At 34.2% G+C, this 18,850-nt stretch overlaps 1 protein-coding gene across 1 annotated transcript in view; it reads right to left on the reverse strand.

The window, feature by feature from the left end:
• Positions 1-18,850, reverse strand: part of LOC136039767 (teneurin-a-like) — a gene marked incomplete in the record, with an annotated part of 538,588 nt that overhangs the window by 19,048 nt on the left and 500,690 nt on the right. Inside the window, 3 exon segments of the mRNA XM_065723631.1 lie at positions 349-485; positions 1,525-1,824; positions 12,952-13,162. Coding sequence (XP_065579703.1) covers positions 349-485; positions 1,525-1,824; positions 12,952-13,162 — 648 coding nt within the window.

Raw genomic sequence — 18,850 nt, forward strand, 5'->3', positions numbered from 1 at the left:
CTCGAATTTTCGGGACTAGTTATATCAAAACCTTTGAAAATAAATATCTAGCCGGCGTCCAAAAATAGTTTTATAAGTTTCAACTGATTCAGATTTAGTTCATACAGGCAGATGAGGATATCCCACCTGCCGATCAACTTTGATTGGTAAAATCCTTCCAAAAATACTAACTAATCAAATCCTGATTGGCTACTATTTTGAAACCGTTTTAGAATAAAGAAAACGGATTTGGCAGATTCCAGCAGCTAATTGAACCTTGGCAGTTAGTACCAGTTGACACCTACTTTTCGAAAAAGGCTGAATTTCAATGTTACTTATATGAATGGGCCCTATGCCAAAGAAACTTACTAGATATGTCCCTTCTAAAATTGATTTTCCTTTCCAATCAATTGTTCTTTTTAGTTTCCAGGATCTTATAACTTGAATAAAATCGTCAGAAACCTTCAGTTTTTGAGTTGAAGATATCTTCCATTCGCTAAAATTTCCTGGAAATGGAATTATTGTTAGTTTTCAAACACAATAAGGCTTACCCAACATCGCGTCAAGCGCATTTTTTTGGAGCTAAACCATCCTTAAGAAAAACTTTTCTTTACATCAGATAGAAAATGATTAAGCCATAGAAATGAGAAAAAAATAGAACTTGTTATATTTCTTTAAAATTTAATAAAAAAAAAGTGAAACGATATATCAACTTTGTCAAACTTGATTTGAACTTAGCGATTGGCGCATTGTTGTTGCGCACAAAATTTAGGTTTAGATTTAGAAATTCGAGTTATTGAAGTTTTAATTCTATCGAAGTTATCAAACGTAACGCTATTTTCAAAATCTTGAGATGAGGAAGTCCTGCGTTTGAAGCTGTTATAATGTTGGTCTCAAATCACCATAATAAAAACCACTCCAAAAATCAACGCTATATAGTTATATCAACGTTGATAACGCTATATCTACGCAGAGTTAAAACAAAAAATAAAATCCTAAAATAAAAAAATAAAATCCTAAAATAAAAAAATAAAATCCTAAAATCAGAGTCGTATGTCTCTGATTTTACAGTTGCAGTACTGTCGTTTTTCTGTTAAGAAATGGTCAAGGAATTTGCTTTTAGGTAAAAATTTGAAAGTTAATTCGCACAGCTGATTCCCAATTAATGCATACAAAAAAGCAATTAATTTTGTGAGCTAACCAGAATTGAACTAACCAATTTTAGGCTTGAATTCTAATCCATACACTTTAAATTCAATCGAAGAAAATCAAGGTTTTTTGACAACCGAGAACAAAATCAATGTGAAAACAAAAACTTGGATAACTTGTAAATGTCTTCTTTTTTGGTTTTTTCCGTTCAGCTAATGTTTTTTCCCAAATTGTAGCAGTATCTCAAAGTTATTTTAGTTTTTGAGTATTTCTGAACTATGACAAGCAATCAAATTAATTTATTATCGCTGTTAAGTTTCGAGAACAAATTTCACAAACAAAAATTGCGGATAAACATTCTCAGATGAAAAGAAGAAAATGTTAAAGTACCAGTACCTTTGAACCTTATTGGGTTTGTCAAAACAGCTTGCATTCCACTATTAAGGAACTCTTTTTGTCCGTTCATCTTGATCCGTTGACTTCCATCTGGGAACGTCCATGCTTTTATGTCCTGGCGTCGGTTCTTCCGTAAACTACCACCAATTTCAATTGAAGCCACTAACTCGTTTCCTTTCAAGAGAGATACCTCATGATTGAACCCATTTAGCTTATAAGTGGTCTTAAAAGTCTCGCCGTTAGGTGTCACTAGTCTCGACAAACGTCCAAGCTCGTCATATTCAAAGAACAGGACGTCACCTAGAAAATGGCACAATGCTTACAGCAAAGCCTCTTTTACACAAACATATTTTATGTTCCTCGTTTCCTACTTGCAAAGAGTGCCACAGTAAATTGTCATACTGTTCGACGAGAACTGGTTTTCAGCCTATTTTGGAATACTGACTCCACACTCAAAGTTTTCAAAATAAAGGTTGTCTGTAATTATTTAGTCCAAGTTTCGTAAGTTTCGATGATAGGCTTTTCATTTGTTGATTCTATTTATTTTGAATTGTTTTGGCTAAAACGGTTAGCATTTAAACGGTTAACGCGGCTCAATAGTAACCGAAACTAAAAGACGGAATTTGGATACCAATAGATATATCCAAAGAATTGGCTTATTGTGCTGATTCCAAATATTTATGTTTCATTAAGTTTAGTGCTACCCATCAACAACTGAAAACCCCCCAAAAATTGGTATTATATTCAAAAAAAGGGATGGAAATCCCTTGAAAGTCAGAGAACATAAATGAGAACAACACCATCAGTTTCAGCGCATCGGAGAACCCTATTGTAGAGGTTCCAACCTCCTATATGCAATAAAAAAACAAAACAAGTTTCTTTAACTGCAAGTAGCCTAAAGAGCGACATTAAAACTTAAAATGAACTGAAATTATTCCGTATATGAAAGTGGTTGTCCCCTCCTCAACGCCCCGCTCTTTACGCTATAGTTTGATTCTTTGTCACAACTCTACTTTTTAAAACAATAAAAGAAACTTTAGCGTAAAGAGCGAGACGTTACGGAGGGTACAACCCCTTTCATAAACGGAAAATTTCAGTTCATTTTAAATTTTAATGTCACTCCTTACTTGCATTTAGAAAAACTCGTTTTTTTTATTTAATTTCCGAACGTTTTTGAATTAATGTATGTTTTGATTTTGGCTCATCGCACATGAATAATTAAGACGGAATTTGCATATTAATTTTTTATTTTTTGTTTGCTGAGTGGCTTTCTCATAGCTTTGATCGGACGATTTTGATGAAAAAATGGTTGGGGGAGGAGGCCTAGTTGCCCTCCAATTTTTGGTTACTTAAAACTGCAACTAGATGTTTTATTTTTTCTACGGACGTTTTTGCTAGTAATAAACATACGTACCTTACAAATTAACTTACGTAGCGAACTTCTATATGTGTGTATTGTTATCACGTATATGAGGGGGTTTAGTCCCTCGTCAATACCTCGCTCTTTACACTAAAGCTTAAATTTTATCCTAAATCTTTAAGAATGATCCCTGAATCACAAAGGCCGTAGAATAAATAGTTGAAATTACTAAAAATACTTTAGCGTAAAGAGCAAGGTATTGTGGAGGAGAAGAAGGCCCCTTATGCACGTAATATTTTATGTTTGTTTTAAGTTTTAATGCTACTCATTACTTCCAGGTGAAATTTTTTAATTTATTTTTTCATTGTTTTTTTTTTTATAAATAATGCTAGAAAATCCTGCGCCCCCTTCATGGAAATTCTCTTCCTTCAAGATAAATTCCTCCATAGAAAGAGCCTCCCATGTAACCGCCTCTTCCGGACCCACTCCCACCCCAACGCAAAAAAGTCCCCTTGAAAACGTCTGTATACTTCATAATAACCATTACTATATGTAAATTAAATAAAAAAAACAAATTTTTTTAAATGAAAGTAAGCAGCGACATTAAAACTTAAAACGAACAGAAATTACTCCGTATATGAAAGGGGCTTTTCCTCCTCGACACCCCGCTCCTTACGCTAAAGTTTTTTATTGTTTTAAAAAGTAGAGTTGCGAGAAAGAATCAAACTTTAGCGCAAGGAGCGGGGTGTCGAGGAGGAAAAGCCCCTTTCATATACGGAGTAATTTCTGTTCGTTTTAAGTTTTAATGTCGCTCCTTACTTTCATTTAAAAAAACTTGTTTTTTTTATTTAATTTCTGAAAGTTTTTGAATTAATGCATGTCTGATTTTGGCTCTCCGTACATAAATTACTAAAATGAAATTTGCATATTAATTTTTTTTGGCTAAATGGCTTTCTGTTAGTTTTGATCAGACGATTTTGAGAAATAAGGGGTGGGGAAGGAGGTCTAGTTGCCTCCCAATTTTTCGATTACTCAAAAAGGCAACTAGATCTTTTAATTTTTAACGAACGTTTTTATTAGTAAAAAAAACGTAACTTAAGAATTAACTTACGTAACAAACGTACATAACTTACATAACTTACGTTACGTTTTATCCCAATTCTTTAAGAATGACCCCTGAATCAGAAAGGCCGTAGAATAAATAGTTGAAATTATTTAAAAAAATTTTAGCATAAAGAGCGAAGTATTTATCTCCTTCTAAATACCTCGCTCTTTATGCTAAAGTATTTTTAGAACCCTTCATGTGCGTAATAATCTCTGTTCGTTTTAAGTTTTAATTCTTCTCCTTACTTTCAATTGAAAAACTTTTTCATGTTTATATTTTCATTGTTTTTTTTATAGTAATGCTAGAAAGTCCTGCGCCCTTTTCATTGAATTTCTCTTCCCCCATGAAATGCTCCTCCAAGGAAAGATCCTCCCATATAGCCCCCTCCCCTGAACCCCACACCCAAACCAAAAAAATCCCCCTGATAACATCGGTACACTTCCCAGTAACCATTACTGTATGTAAACATTGGTCAAAGTTTGTAACTTGCAGCCCCTCCCCCAGGGACTGTGGGGGTAAGTCATCCCCAAAGACATAGTTATTATGGTTTTCGACTATGCGGAACAAAATGGCCATCTCAAAATTTTGATCCGTTGACTTTTGGGAAAAAATGAGCGTGGGAGGGGGCCTAGGTGCCCTCCAATTTTTTTGGTCACTTAAAAAGGGCACTAGAACTTTTCATTTCCGTTAGAATGAGCCCTCTTGCAAAATTCTAGGACCACTTGGTCGATACGATGACCCCTGGGAAAAAAAAAAAATAAACAAAAAAAATAAACACGCACCCGTGATTTGTCTTCTGGCAAAAAAATACGAAATTCCACATTTTTGTAGATTGGACCTTGGAATTTTGTGTATAGGGTTCTCTGATACGCTGAATGCGATGGTGTAATTTTCGTTAAGATCCTATGACTTTTAGGGGGTGTTACACCCTATTTTCCAAAATAAGGCAAATTTTCTCAGGCTCGTAACTTTTTATGACAAAGACGAAATTTGATGAAACTTATATATTTGAAATCAGCTTAAAAATCCGATTCTTTTGATATATCTTTTAGTATCGAAATTCCGTTTTTTAGAGTTTCGTTTACTATTGAGCCGGGTCGCTCCTTACTACAGTTCGTTACCACGAACTGTTTGACCAGGGTCAAAGTTTGAAACTTGCAGCCCCTCCCCCGGGGTCTGAGAGGGATTACATCGTCCCAAGAGACATAGTTATTAGGTTTTTGACTAAGTTGAACAGAATAGCTATCTCAAAATTTTGATCCGGTGACTTTGGAGAAAACCGTGCGTGGGAGGGGGACTAGGTGCCCTCCAACTTTTTTCTCATTTAAAAAGGGCACTAGAAATTTTAATTTCTTCTAGAATGAGCTCCATCGTGACAATCTAGGACCACTGCATTGATAAAATCATCCCTGGAAAAAAAAAGAGCAACAAACGAATAAACACGCATCCGTGATCCGTCTTCTGGCAAAAAAATACAAAATTGCACATTTTTGTAGAATGGAGCTTGAAACTTCTATAATAGGGTTCTCCAATACGCTGAATTTGATTCTAATTAGATTAAGATTCTATGACTTTTAAGGGGTGTTTCCCCCTATTTTCTAAAATAAGCCACATTTTCTCAGGCTTATAACTTTTGATGGGTAAGACTAAACTTGATGAAATTTATATATTTAAAATTAGCAATAAAATGCGATTCTTTTGATGTAACTATTGATATCAGAGTTCCGTTTTTTAGATTTTCGGTTACCATTGAGCCGTGTCGCTCCTTACTACAGTTCTTTACCACAAACTGTTTGAAAATGTGAAATTTTCTATTTTTTTTTTACCAGAAGAAAGATCACAGATGCGTGTTTATTTCTTTTTTGTTTGTTTGTTTTTCCCAGGGTTGATCATATTGACCGAGTGGTCCTAGAATATTGGTAGAGAGTTATTTCGAACGGAAATTAAAAGTTCTAGTTCCCTCTTTATCTGACCAAAGAGATTCGAGGGCAACTAGGCTCCCTCCTTCGCCCCTTTTTTCAGAAATCGCTCGATCAAAATTTTGAGGTAGTTAATTTGTTTATCATAGATGAAAGACCTAATAATTATTGCTTTTTAATATAATATGACCCCCATAGCCCCAGGAGAAAGGCCCTTACGTTATAAAGTTCGCCCATTGTAGTATTTGTTATTCGGAAGTATGCATACACTTTTGGGTGGGAGAAGTTCCAATTATACTTGTGGACATGTAGTAATTTTCTTGGACTTGGAGTAATTTTCTTGGGTAAATTTCGCCTGGATTAAATTGTCTAGAGGATAATCCAGTGGAAAGGGGTATTTTTGTGGTAGCACAGCCGGATTTCCTGGTATTATTGAACAAAACGATCAGAAATCAAATAATAAAAACACTAATTTTTCAGCTGAAAGTAAGAAGCAGTATTAAAACTTAAAACGAGACTTAAAACTTAAAACCAGATCAAAATTCTGAGATGGCCATTTTATTCACCATAGTCAAAAAACCTAATAACTACGTCTTTGGGGACGACTTGCTCCCCCGCAGTCCCCGAAAGAGGGGCTGCAAGTTACAAACTTTGACCTGTGTTTGCATAAGGTAATGGTTACTGGGAAGTGTACAGACGTTTTCAGGAGGATTTTTTTGGTTTGGGGGGAGAGTTGAGGGGGAGGGTTACGTGGGAGGATCTTTCCATGGAGGATTTTCTTATGGGGGAAGATACTTTCAATGAAGGGGGCTTAGGATTTTCTAACATTATTTAAAAAACAATGAAAAAATAAATATGAAAAGTTTTTTTTCTACTGAAAGTGAGGAGCAGCATTAAAACTTAAAAAGAACAGAAATTATTACGCATATAAGGGGTTTACCTCCTCATGATACCTCGCTCTTTACGCTAAAGTATTTTTAGTAATTTCAACTATTTATTCTACGGCCTTTGTGATTCAGGGGTCATTCTTAAGCAATTGGGACAAAATTTAAGCTTTAATGTAAAGAGCGAGGTATCGATGAGGGGTGAACCCCCTCATTTACGCAATAAAAACATACGAATACAGAAGTTCGTTACGTACGTTAATTCGTAAGTTACATATATTTTTACTAATGAAAACGTTCGTAAAAAATTAAAAGTTCTCTTAAGTAATCAAAAAATTGGAGGGCAACTAGACCTCCCTCGCTCCTTTTTTTCTCAAAACCTTCCGATTAAAACTATGAGAAAGCCATTTAGCCAAAAAAATTAATATGCAAATTTCGTTCTAATTATTTATGTGCGGAGAGCCAAGATCAAAACATGCATTAATTCAAAAACGTCCAGAAATTAAATAAAAAAAACAAGTTTTTTAAATGAAACTAAGGAGCGACATTAAAACTTAAAACGAACAGAAATTACTCCGTATTTGAAAAGGGCTTTTCCTCGTCAACGCCCCGCTCTTTACACTAAGGTTTTTTAATGTTTTAAAAAGTAGAGTTAAGAGAAAGAGTCGCAGGACTTTCTAGCATTACTATAAAAAAAACAAGCAATGAAAATATAAACATGAACAAGTTTTTTCAATTGAAAGTAAGGAGAAGCATTAAAACTTAAAACGAACAGAGATTATTACGCATATGAGGGGTTCTAAAAATACTTTAGCATAAAGAGGGAGGTATTTAGGAGGAGATAAATACTTCGCTCTTTATCTAAAATTTTTTTAAGTAATTTCAACTATTTATTCTACGGCCTTTCTGATTCAGGGGTCATTCTTAAAGAATTGGGACAAAACAAGATTTAGTGTGAAGAGCGAGGTATTAACGAGGGGACCAACCCCCTTATATATATAATCAAAAATATAAGAATATAAAAGTTTGTTACGTAAGTTAATTCTTAAGTTACGTATTTTTTTTTTTACTAATAAAAACGTTCGTTAAAAATTAAAAGATCTAGTTGCCTTTTTAAGTAACCGAAAAATTGGAGGGCAACTAGGCCTCCTTCCCCACCCCTTATTTCTCAAAATCGTCTGATCAAAACTAAGAGAAAGCTATGTAGCCAAAAAAAGAATTAATATGCGAATTTCATTTTAATAATTTATGTACGGAGAGCCAAAATCAGACATGCATTAATTCAAAAACTTTCAGAAATTAAATAAAAAAAACAAGTTTTTTGAAATGAAAGTAAGGAGTGACATTAAAACTTAAAACGAACAGAAATTACTCCGTATATGAAAGGGGCTTTTCCTCCTCGACACCCCGCTCGTTGCGCTAAAGTTTTATTCTTTCTCGCAACTCTACTTTTTAAAACAATAAAAAACTTTAGCGTAAGGAGCGGGGTGTCGAGGAGGAAAAGCCCCTTTCATATACGCAGTAATTTCTGTTCGTTTTAAGTTTTAATGTCGCTCCTTACTTTCATTTCAAAAAACTTGTTTTTTTTTATTTAATCCTGGTAAAAAGGTCGTGCATGGTTTTCCTGACTACAAAGTCATCGCTTCATCTCCAGAGTATCCCTTTCTTGCCTAGTTTTCTTCCACTCGACTCCTAAATTGGAGTCAATCCTATCTTACTAAAAAAGCTGGGACTCATCACTATAAAATATTCTTTCATTCTGCTCGATACAAGTCCTGGATAAGCTTGAGAAAGATTACTAGAAACGGCTTCTCCGTGTCTATAGATCATCTGGGTCAGACTCTCTGGTGTGGTGCAAAATGTGGGAAGAAAAAAACTATAAAGTTGAATAGTCTATAGTGCTATAGATATGAAGTGTCCCTTTGTTGGAGTGACATTGGCTTCAATAGTTCTAAGAATATCCATTACAAAATCAGATTTGTTCCAATCAATGTCGTATTTCCTTTAAGCTTCTTTTCTATAATATATAAGCAATTGAATGCTCCATAATCCCATAGATACATCCGCTTATCCAGGTAGTTCAAGTTTCCATGACTACAATACCTCTTGAATCAATCTAAGTTATGAAAAAGCTTATCTTTTTAGACTGTTTCTTGGAGATTGTATTTCTTAATCAAGGGGCTACGCACTTGGCTGTTTTTTTTTCTACCAGAAGATTTGACACCTGATCAAAGCTAAAAATATGAAACCAGAACCAGGCTTTGAGTTTAACGTGCATGACCAGAGGAGTAAAAGGCGACACCGTAAACATAGTCAAGGACACAGAGGTTTATGCACCTATAAAAGGCAGTTCTTAGCCCCTTAAAATAAGACCAAGTTGCGACCATTATTCTATTTTGCATTGCTTCTTAAAAATAATCATTTCCTAATCCTGTATTTTGATTTTGAATTTTGTAATTTTAACTGTTTTGCTATTAAAATTTTAACTATAGAATTTTAACTATCAAGCAACAAACATTTTTTGGCTTTGGTGACACACCATGGCAAATGATTCCTGAACAAAGTCTAATGCAGTGGCAATAAAACATTCATTGAAAGTTTAAAACATTAAAGAAGTGCCAGGGGGAGTGGTTCCTTGTAAATATTACAGATTTGAAAAAGACCTAGAAGTTTTTAGTCAATTCATGTGTAAAGTGAGTTTAAAAGCGTGGGTTTTTATAATATGATATATTGAAGGAACTTGTTGACATCACAAAGATTCTTCTCCTCAATGCTGGAATAACTGTTGTGTTTTTGTCTATTTTATGGAGTTGTTTGTTTCGCTAATGCTGTGGACTGCAGTTTTTAGTGGCAGGATTAGATTAATAAAGAATTTATCAAGCATATAAAAGAAGGAGAAAAATTTTATAAGCATTTTCTTATTTGTTTCGTGACTTCAGTTGGTAAACGCAACTCTTTAAATGCCAAAAACGAACAGGAAAATACCAGAGGTCACTTTATTCTGCTCTGGCGAAAAAGGTTAATTCTTAGTTATGATAAGATAATTATCCAATTAACATCCGTTGTTGTCTGAAAATAACGACTGTAAGTAGCTAAAGGCAATGTTCGGTAGAACCTATTGTGCAATTAATTGAAATATTAACCCTAATTTCTTGTATTGGTTACACAGGAGGAAGAAAAACAACGAGATGGGGACTATGTTTTGGATCTCAGGCCAAGAATCGAGTTTCGTGAACTTGATCAACAAAATAAGACCATGTTGATCTTGGCAGTTCTAGCTAGACGGTTAATATCAACTGAGTATGTTAGCATACCACTAATGGATTATGTCTCTATTAAATATCTGACTTATAATGTCCTCTCTTTACTTTAAAGACTTAAAAGCTATGAAAATCAAACTTGTGCAACTGATGATACGTGTTGAATACCTAATGGGCTTTGGAGACAGAGTGGGCTTACAGTCGACCAGGGGTTGAAGACAATTTTACACATTTTTGACCCGAAGAGTTTAAAACGGAGCATAAGTACAAATGACCAAACGGAGTAGAGACAATGGATGCACCATTGACTCAAAGTGATCTGGAGTTAGAGCACAGAACTATTATATAAAGAGGGTCAATGAAATGGGGCTAAACATGGAGCATACGCGTCATTTATCAAATACATTAAGACTTATCAGAAGGCATTATTTACATAAAAGGGTTAGATGCGGGTTGTGCGCACTGATTAAAGAAAGGACCTTGAAGACAGACATTACAAACAATTTACGAGGTGATGTTAGGTAAAGATTATATGCACTGTTTATGAAAGGATACCCCGAGACACAGATGGAGCACTGCTGATCAAAGGGGCTTGGGAGCAAAGCAATTGCACTGTCAACAAAACGATACTGGAGATGGAGCGTGAGCAGTGTTGACCAAGGGGTTAGATGACAGTGTGTGTGTTTTCATGGCGAAAGACTAAATGGGTTGGAGACAAAGATCACGCATACTTAACCAATGGGGCTCTCTCTTGGGCCCTGATCTTCCTTTACTAAGAACACAACTCATTTTTGCATTGATGTGATAATGCTGTGTCTTGTGAATAAAAATTAGTTGTTATATTTACAGAGCGAATTGTAGTCATGCAGATGACAAATTGTTACTATCATCCTAAAGAAGCTCCTCACTTTCTTAGAAAAGTTATGTTTTTCAATTCGGCAACGTTGTAATAATGAGCAAAAACTCATCAAGAATTCTTCATTAATTACGTATTCAGCATTTAATTACCTATTAATTACTTTGCAGTCATAGCAATCTTACGTTTATTTTTCGTCGCAGGAGGGGGGTCTATTGTGCTCTCTCATTCTTTTTAGCTAACCTTAAGCGTTTTGATCCCAGAAATAATTAAACTTTCCTAGTTAGATACCTAATTTCAATGTTTTAAAGACAATGATATGCTTCGTAGGATTTTGAAAACTGTCTTTGAAAGCTGGTAGAATTCTGGTGCTTAACAAAGCAACCTTTTAAACAAAAATAAGACATCACTGGCAATTTCCATTTAATAAGAGGTTAAAGGCATAGATATTGGAATTAGTGGGGATTGGAATTGAACCCAAGTAGCTAATTTGTTCAAAATTAAATAAAATGCTCTGTATCAACTGTTAGTGCTATTATATACTACTTACAACTCTTCAAACTTCTTAACTCAAAACTTCGTGTACCCTACTTCTCCATTTCCGCTCTACCCTAAGCTTCACATTATACTTTCTCCCATGAGTTCCAGATTCCTTTAAGTCTTTTCATATGACCTATTGTCACCTTACTTGAGAACCCTTGCTTTTGCTTATGCCGGCTAGATTACAGGAATGAAGGATTTTTACCCAACAGTCATTCTACATCTACAAAAAGAAACCTAGCCCATTTTCTAAATTTCTTCAATTATAAAAGAAATGGTTTTTCCTTTTTAGGTTTTTTGTTAAAAATAAAAGATGAATATAAACAGACAAAAAGGATTATGGCCAGTAAATGAGAGCGAAGAGAAACAGCAAAAATCCAACGAATATATCGCCAGTATACAACAAGGCGTCTTCAGCGTAAAAAAAAAGCAACAACAAAAAAACTAGGGACTAAAATTAAAAATGTAACTAAAAATATGCATAAAACTAAAATAAAGTAACATAAAATATATAAAATATAATTACTTATATTTACAGTTTGCAGCTACCTTCATTGAACCACGAAAGTAACTGGATTAAAAATTTCAAAAGAATAAATAAAATAGAAATATATTATTGCGAAATAAATTTATGCAAAGCTTTTGATACTTCTATTCTTTTAGACGTTTTACTTGAACTAATCCCTTGGACATTTTGCAACTCTTTATTTTTGAATATTGGTGCATTTTTCAAAATAATACCATAAACAGGGATCAATATTTTTATATTACCAGTATATCTATCAATTGATAAGCAAAAATGTATTTTTTTTTATTTCTAAAACTTCAAGAGCCCATTGTGTGAAATCTTTATCAACGAAAATAGCTGTTGGTTCCTCAAACTGCACAAAATGTTCCGGATTATAAGATATACGTTCTGCCAATGCCGAAGTGTAACTTCGTTTTAGATCTTTAAAATCTATTATTGCGAAATAAATTTATGCAAAGCTTTTGATACTGCTATTCTTTTAGATTTTTTACTTGAACTAATCCCTTGGATATTTTGCAACTCTTTATTTTTGAATATTGGTTCATTTTTCAAAATAATATCATAAATAGGGATCAATATTTTTATATTACCAGTATATCTATTAATTGATAAGCAAAAATGTATTTTTTTTTATTTCTAAAACTTCAAGAGCCCATTGTGTGAAATCTTTATCAACGAAAATAGCTGTTGGTTCCTCAAACTGCACAAAATGATCAGGATTATAAGGTATACGTTCTGCCAAAGCCGAAGTGTAACTTCGTTTTAGATCTTTAAAATCTTTTATAGGTTTTTAGTTATGATTTGGAGAATAATTAGGCTACGTACATATCCAGTGAAGTACTTATTAAGGAGTGAAATACCTTAATGGATGGAATCATTTGCATATAGCAATACTCTAATGATTCCAGCAAAACTGGCAGTATATTTAGTGTGTTAATTTTTTTTTTGCACTTTTACTTAAACAGGAATCATACCATTCGGTTCCTCTCTTTCAGTAATGAACCCATTTACAGAATCGTAGTTGAAAGCGAAATAGCCACCGTAACGAGTTTCGTTTATTGTTGAAAGCAGGCCATGTCTTGCTACAGCAACATGCATCTTGGTGCCACCATGAGTTTCAATGCCGGTGGCAGCGTCTGTGTAATCTCTTACAATTGTAACACGACCACCGATGGTATCAGTTACCTAGAGGAGTATACAAGTTTAGGTTTAATATCTTTGGTTTCTCATTACTTTCTTAGAAACCAGACAGGTGTCAGATTTTTGAGATTTATATTCTCTGTAAAACATGTGATTTTGCGACAAGCCGAGACCTGCAACTAGTGGTGAAAGAACAAGACGTTTAAATCATCGAAATGATCCATTTTACACCTATCAAACCATAACTGTGATATCACTTCTACTTTTTTTATAGATTAATCTAATCTTTTTTAAAAAAAATTTCGATTTTTCTATGTTTTAGTTTCAACATGCTTTTCAGTCTAAAAAGAAAAGCAAGAGGAAATTTTAAATATATTAAAAAAAAATAATTCCGAAAAAAATACAGTGAGAGCAAACCTCAAAGTTTAATATTTTAAATCATTTTTAACTGAATAGTAACTTTGAAGATGTCAGTGATAAGATAAAGCCAATAAAAAGATTATAAAGTCATAACAGTATTTTCCCAAGTCGTTAAATTTTTTATGCAAAGCTCACAAAAGTTTCATCGTCTTTCGTTGATAAAAATTAGATAAAAGCAAGTTTTTCCATATGAGACAAAAGAGCCACATTATAGTTCATACTGATCATAAATTATTCTGCATGTTCGCGAAATGCCTAGCCCCCGCTATTTGCGCTAAAGTTTGACAAGGAGTTAAAATATTTTAGAGTAAGTAAATATAGCCAGTTTGTAATCACATATGTTTTACTTACCAACTGCCCTTCAAATTTAACTGAAAATTTGATTACTCAAGTTAAGTACGAATAAATATGTCTCTTCTTATGGAACTGTGAAAAAATTATTATAACATTGGTATTGTGACGCACACAATACAACGAAAGACAAGGGTTCGACAGGGATGGCAGCCCGCATACAAAAATAATTTTGCTTGTGTTAATCCTTAGCATTGTTCTTAACTTTCGCTTGAAAAGTATTCTTTCTTTTTTTTAGCTTTATTCGTTTTTAATATCATGTCTAGGATTATCATAGACATGAAAGTAGTAGATTATTAGGGAAACCCCTCTTCTTTATAGGCCTAATACAGTTAAAGTCTTGCTTAATTATACTTCAAATAAAATGGCTCACTTTCACTGTATTTGCTTTTTAAAATAAAATATAATTTTTTCAAATATTATGGGGGCTATCGTGCACTGAAGCTCAAATTTTATTGAGTTTACAATTAAAAACAACCATTCTGATAATAGTAAGGGGTATTTCTCTCTTAATGCCCATATTACACGTGTCTAGGTATTTTCCTCTCCAGCAAAGGAGGTCAGGCGTCAAATCGCAGCCTTAATATGTTCGCTTTTGTACTTCAAATGGGAATTCTGAAAATTCTGGCCTAAAAATACTCTTTTTTGGCTTGATGTACCATTTCCCAACACAGAATGATAAAAGCTTAATCGATCCTTACCCTAATTAAATTAAAAATAAAACTAGTTTTTTTACTGAAAGTAAGGAGTGACATTAAAACTTAAAACGAACAGAAATTCGGGAGAAGGGAACAGGGCTGTTCCCTTCTCAACACCCCTCTCTTCATGTTAAGTTTTTTACTGTTTAATAAAGTAGAATTGGGAGAAAGAGTCAAACTTTAGCGAAAAGAGCGGGGCGTTGAGAAGGGAACAGTCTCTTTCATACACGGAGTAATTTCTGTTCGTTTTAAGTTTTAATGTCGCTCCTCACTTTCAGTTAAAAAACTGTTTTTTTTTAATTTAATTTCTGAACGTTGTTGAATTAATGCATGTTTGTTTTTGGCTCTCCGCACATAAATTATTAAAATGAAATTTGAAAAGTAATTCTTTTTTTGGCTAAATGGCTTTCTCTTAGTTTTGATCAGACAAAGGGTTGGGGGAGAAGGCCTAGTTGCCCTCCAATTTTTTGGTTACTTAAAAAGGCGACTAGAACTTTTAGTTTTTAACGAACGTTTTTATTAGTAAAAGATATACGTAACTATAGAATAAACTTACGTAACGAACTTCTATATTCGTATATTTTTATTATGTATATGAGGGGGGGTGTCCCCTCTTTAATGCCTCGCTCTTTACACTAAAGCTTAAATTTTGTCCCAATTCTTTAAGAATTACCCCTGAATCAGAAAGGCCGTAGAATAAATAGTTGAAATTACTAAAAATACTTTATCGTAAAGAGCGAGGTATTTAGGAGGAGAAGAACCCCTAATATGCGTAATAATCTCTGGTCGTTTTAAGTTTTAATGCTGCTCCTTACTTTCAGTTGAAAAAACTTTTTCATATTTATTTTTTCATTGTTTTTTTTTATAATAATGCTAGAAAATCCTTCACCGCTTCATTGAATTTCTATTACCCCTTGACATATTCCTCCAGGGAAAGATCCTCCCACATAGCCCCCTACCCTCGACTCCCCCGTCAAAACCAAAAAAAATCCCCCTGAAAACGTCTATACACATCTCAATAACCATTATTGTATGTAGATACTGCTTAAAGTTTGTAACTTGTAGCCCCTCCTCCGGGGACTGTGGGGGAGTAAGTCATCCCCAAAGACATAGTTTTTATGTTTTCCGACTATGCTGAACAAAATGGCTGTCTCAAAATTTCTATCCGTTGACTTTGGGAAAAAATGTGCATGGGAGGGGGCTTAGGTGCACTCCAATTTTTTTGGTCACTTAAAAGGGGCACTAGGGTCTATACGAGGACCCCTGGAAAAAAACCCAAATAAACACGCACCCGTGATCGGTCTCCTGGCAAATCAAATTAAAAAAAAAACAAGTTTTTTTAAATAAAAGTAAGGAGCGACATTAAAACTTAAAACGAACAGAAATTTCAGACGGATCCATCATTGCTGAAAATCTCCCCTCCCCTTAAAATTTCTTGTGGATAATCCCGCCTGAAAGTCATCATCAGCATACTTTAATTTGAAAAATACCTTAATCTCTAATCGGTTGCTCGATCACTCGGAGATGCCCACTTCTGTTGAAATTTTCCCGAAAATCAAAACACGCAGAATACAGCCCCCGGACGATTCCCTTGGAATATCTCCACATGCAAAATTGAGATGGCAAAGATAAAGTAAGACAATCAGAAACAATTTTGTATTGGAATTCCCTCAAATCCCCCCAGTGTAAAATCTTTCCTGGAATTTCCAACCCCCTCCCCCAGAAATTTCCTTCTTCGAGAAATATTCTCCCAATGGAAATCCACCTCAAGCACCTAATCCCCCCCCCAAAAAAATGTCTGTATACTTCCCAGTAACAAATAAAATACGTAAACAATGGGCAAATTTCATATTTTACAGGGCTCTCCCCACGGACTGTGGGAGCCATTTTATCCCTAAAGACATAGTAATATAATCTTTTAACTATACTGAATTAAATGGCTATCTCAAAATTTTGATCAGATAGCTTTGGAAAATTAATGGAATGGAGCGGAGGCAGATGCCCTCCAATCTTTTTGTCACTTAAAAACGGAACTAGAACTTGTAATTTCGGTTCGAATACGCTCTCTCCCGATCTTCTAGGACCATTATTTCCATAAGATTATCCCGGAACAAAACAAAAACAACAAAAAACAAATAAACATCGTCTTCTGTCTTCTGGCAAAAATAGAGCAATTCCACATTTTTGTCTATAGGAGCTTAAAACTTCTACAGCAGTGTTCTCGAGTACGCTCAGTCTGATGGTGTGATTTTCACCAAGATTCCTTGAATTTTAGGGGGGTGTTTTCCCCTACTTCAAAATCAGGCAAATTTTCTCAGGCTCGTAACTTTTGATGGGTAACATTATACTTGATAAATTTTAAATATTTGGAATCAGTATAATAATTTGAGTCTTTTGATGTATCTACTGGTATCGAAATTTCGTTTCTTAGAGTTTTGTTTACTATTGAACCGAGTTGCTCCTTACTTACAGTTCGTTATTATGTGATGTTTGATAGCTTTAGTGCAGTTACATGCCTATTAGCTATACAGTAGAAACGGTATATACCGAAGGTTTAGTTTTCATACATTGTCTATATGATATAGGCCGAGTGTGCTGCCACACCAGTATATCCTCTGAAACTGGGAGGCTATTTAGATAACCTTATATTATTTCTAAGCCAATTAGCTATCTTTTAAAAATGTTTTTTTCTAAAGTTCCCTAAAATGTTTTGGTTCAAGCCGAAATTGCTCTTTCGCTGCACAGATAGTGGAAAGTAGCACTGGACGGCACTTTGTAGTGGCAAGATTTATTTTGTTGCTTAAAAACTAACTGAAAATTTAAATTTTGGTTTGGATGATCAAGCTCTTGATTGCCTAAAACCACTGGTTCGATAACATAGCCTGGAATATAGTATTCTATTCGTGATCTCACATGCCACTAAAAGTGTAAACTTAGCATTTTGGTTTATCACAGCTTGAAACCTCACTTGTAGGTTTATAAGACATATTGAATTTGATTATGTAATTCTAAACAAGGTTGCACTCCTTTTTGAGGGTATTTTTTCCATTTTTCAAAGTATGCAAATATTCTAAATTTAAAATTCACGAATTCTTATCCGGCTCAATAGTGACTAGAACTAAAAAAAAAAAAAAATTGGACATCAATGGATACATCAAAAGAACCAAATTTGTGAGCTCGTATCAAATACATAAGTTTTATTAAGTTTAATCTTACTCATCAAAAATTACGAGCCTGACAAAATTTGCCATATTTTTGGAAAAAAGGGAGAAACACCTCCTAAAATTCATAGAATCTTAATGAAAATAACACCATCAGGTTCAGTGTATCAGAGAACTCTACTGTAGAGATCTTAAGTTCGTATTTGCAGAAATGTGGAATTTCGTATTTTTTCTAGAAGAAATATCACGAATGCGCATTTATTTGTTGTTTTTTTTTTCCAGGGGTGATCGTATCGACCTAGTGGTCCTAAAATATCGCAAGAAGGTCATTAGAACGAAAATTATAAGTTCTAATGCCCTTTTTAAGTGACCCCAAAAATGGAGGGCAACTAGGCTCCCTCCCACGCTCATTTTCTTAACCACTCGATCAAAATTTTGAGATAGCTATTTCGTTCAACATAGTCGAAAAATCTAATAGCTATGTCTTTGAGGATGACTGAATCCCTTACAGTCCCCGGAGAAGGGCTCCAAGTTCTGAACTTCGCCCATTGTTTACATGTAGTATTGGACTACATGTATGCGGACGTGTATATACATAAAAGTACATGTATACTATAAAAAGTATGCGGACGTTTTCAAGGAGGGATTTTTTCCGGTGGGGGGGGAGTCGAAGAGGGGGCTACACGAAAGATCTTTCTGTGGAGGACTTTTTCCTCTGGGGAAGAGATTTTTTCCATGAAGGGAGCCCCGGATTTCCCAGCATTTTTCAAAAAAATGGCCAGAAACTAAATAATAAAGAAAAAAAAATTTTCAACCAAAAGTAAAAAAAAAACTTGCTTTTTATTTAATGTATACTTAAAACAATTGTTTTTTTTTAACCAAAATTCCAAATATTTGAAACTCTTGTATGTGCTGTTTACAAGATTATACAATTTTGTATACATAATTTGCATGATTTTAGTAAAAGAGGCTAAACTACTCTAAAAAGAGGTACAATCCAGATGAAAATCCTGCAGTCAAATCGATTATGCATGAGAACCCTAAAGCTAGTATCTACTACACATAAATTTCATATTTTTCCAGAGAACAATGGTGACACGAGT

The sequence above is a fragment of the Artemia franciscana genome, chromosome 20 (genome assembly GCF_032884065.1).
Source record: "Artemia franciscana chromosome 20, ASM3288406v1, whole genome shotgun sequence".
NCBI classification, from domain to species: Eukaryota; Metazoa; Arthropoda; class Branchiopoda; order Anostraca; family Artemiidae; genus Artemia; species Artemia franciscana.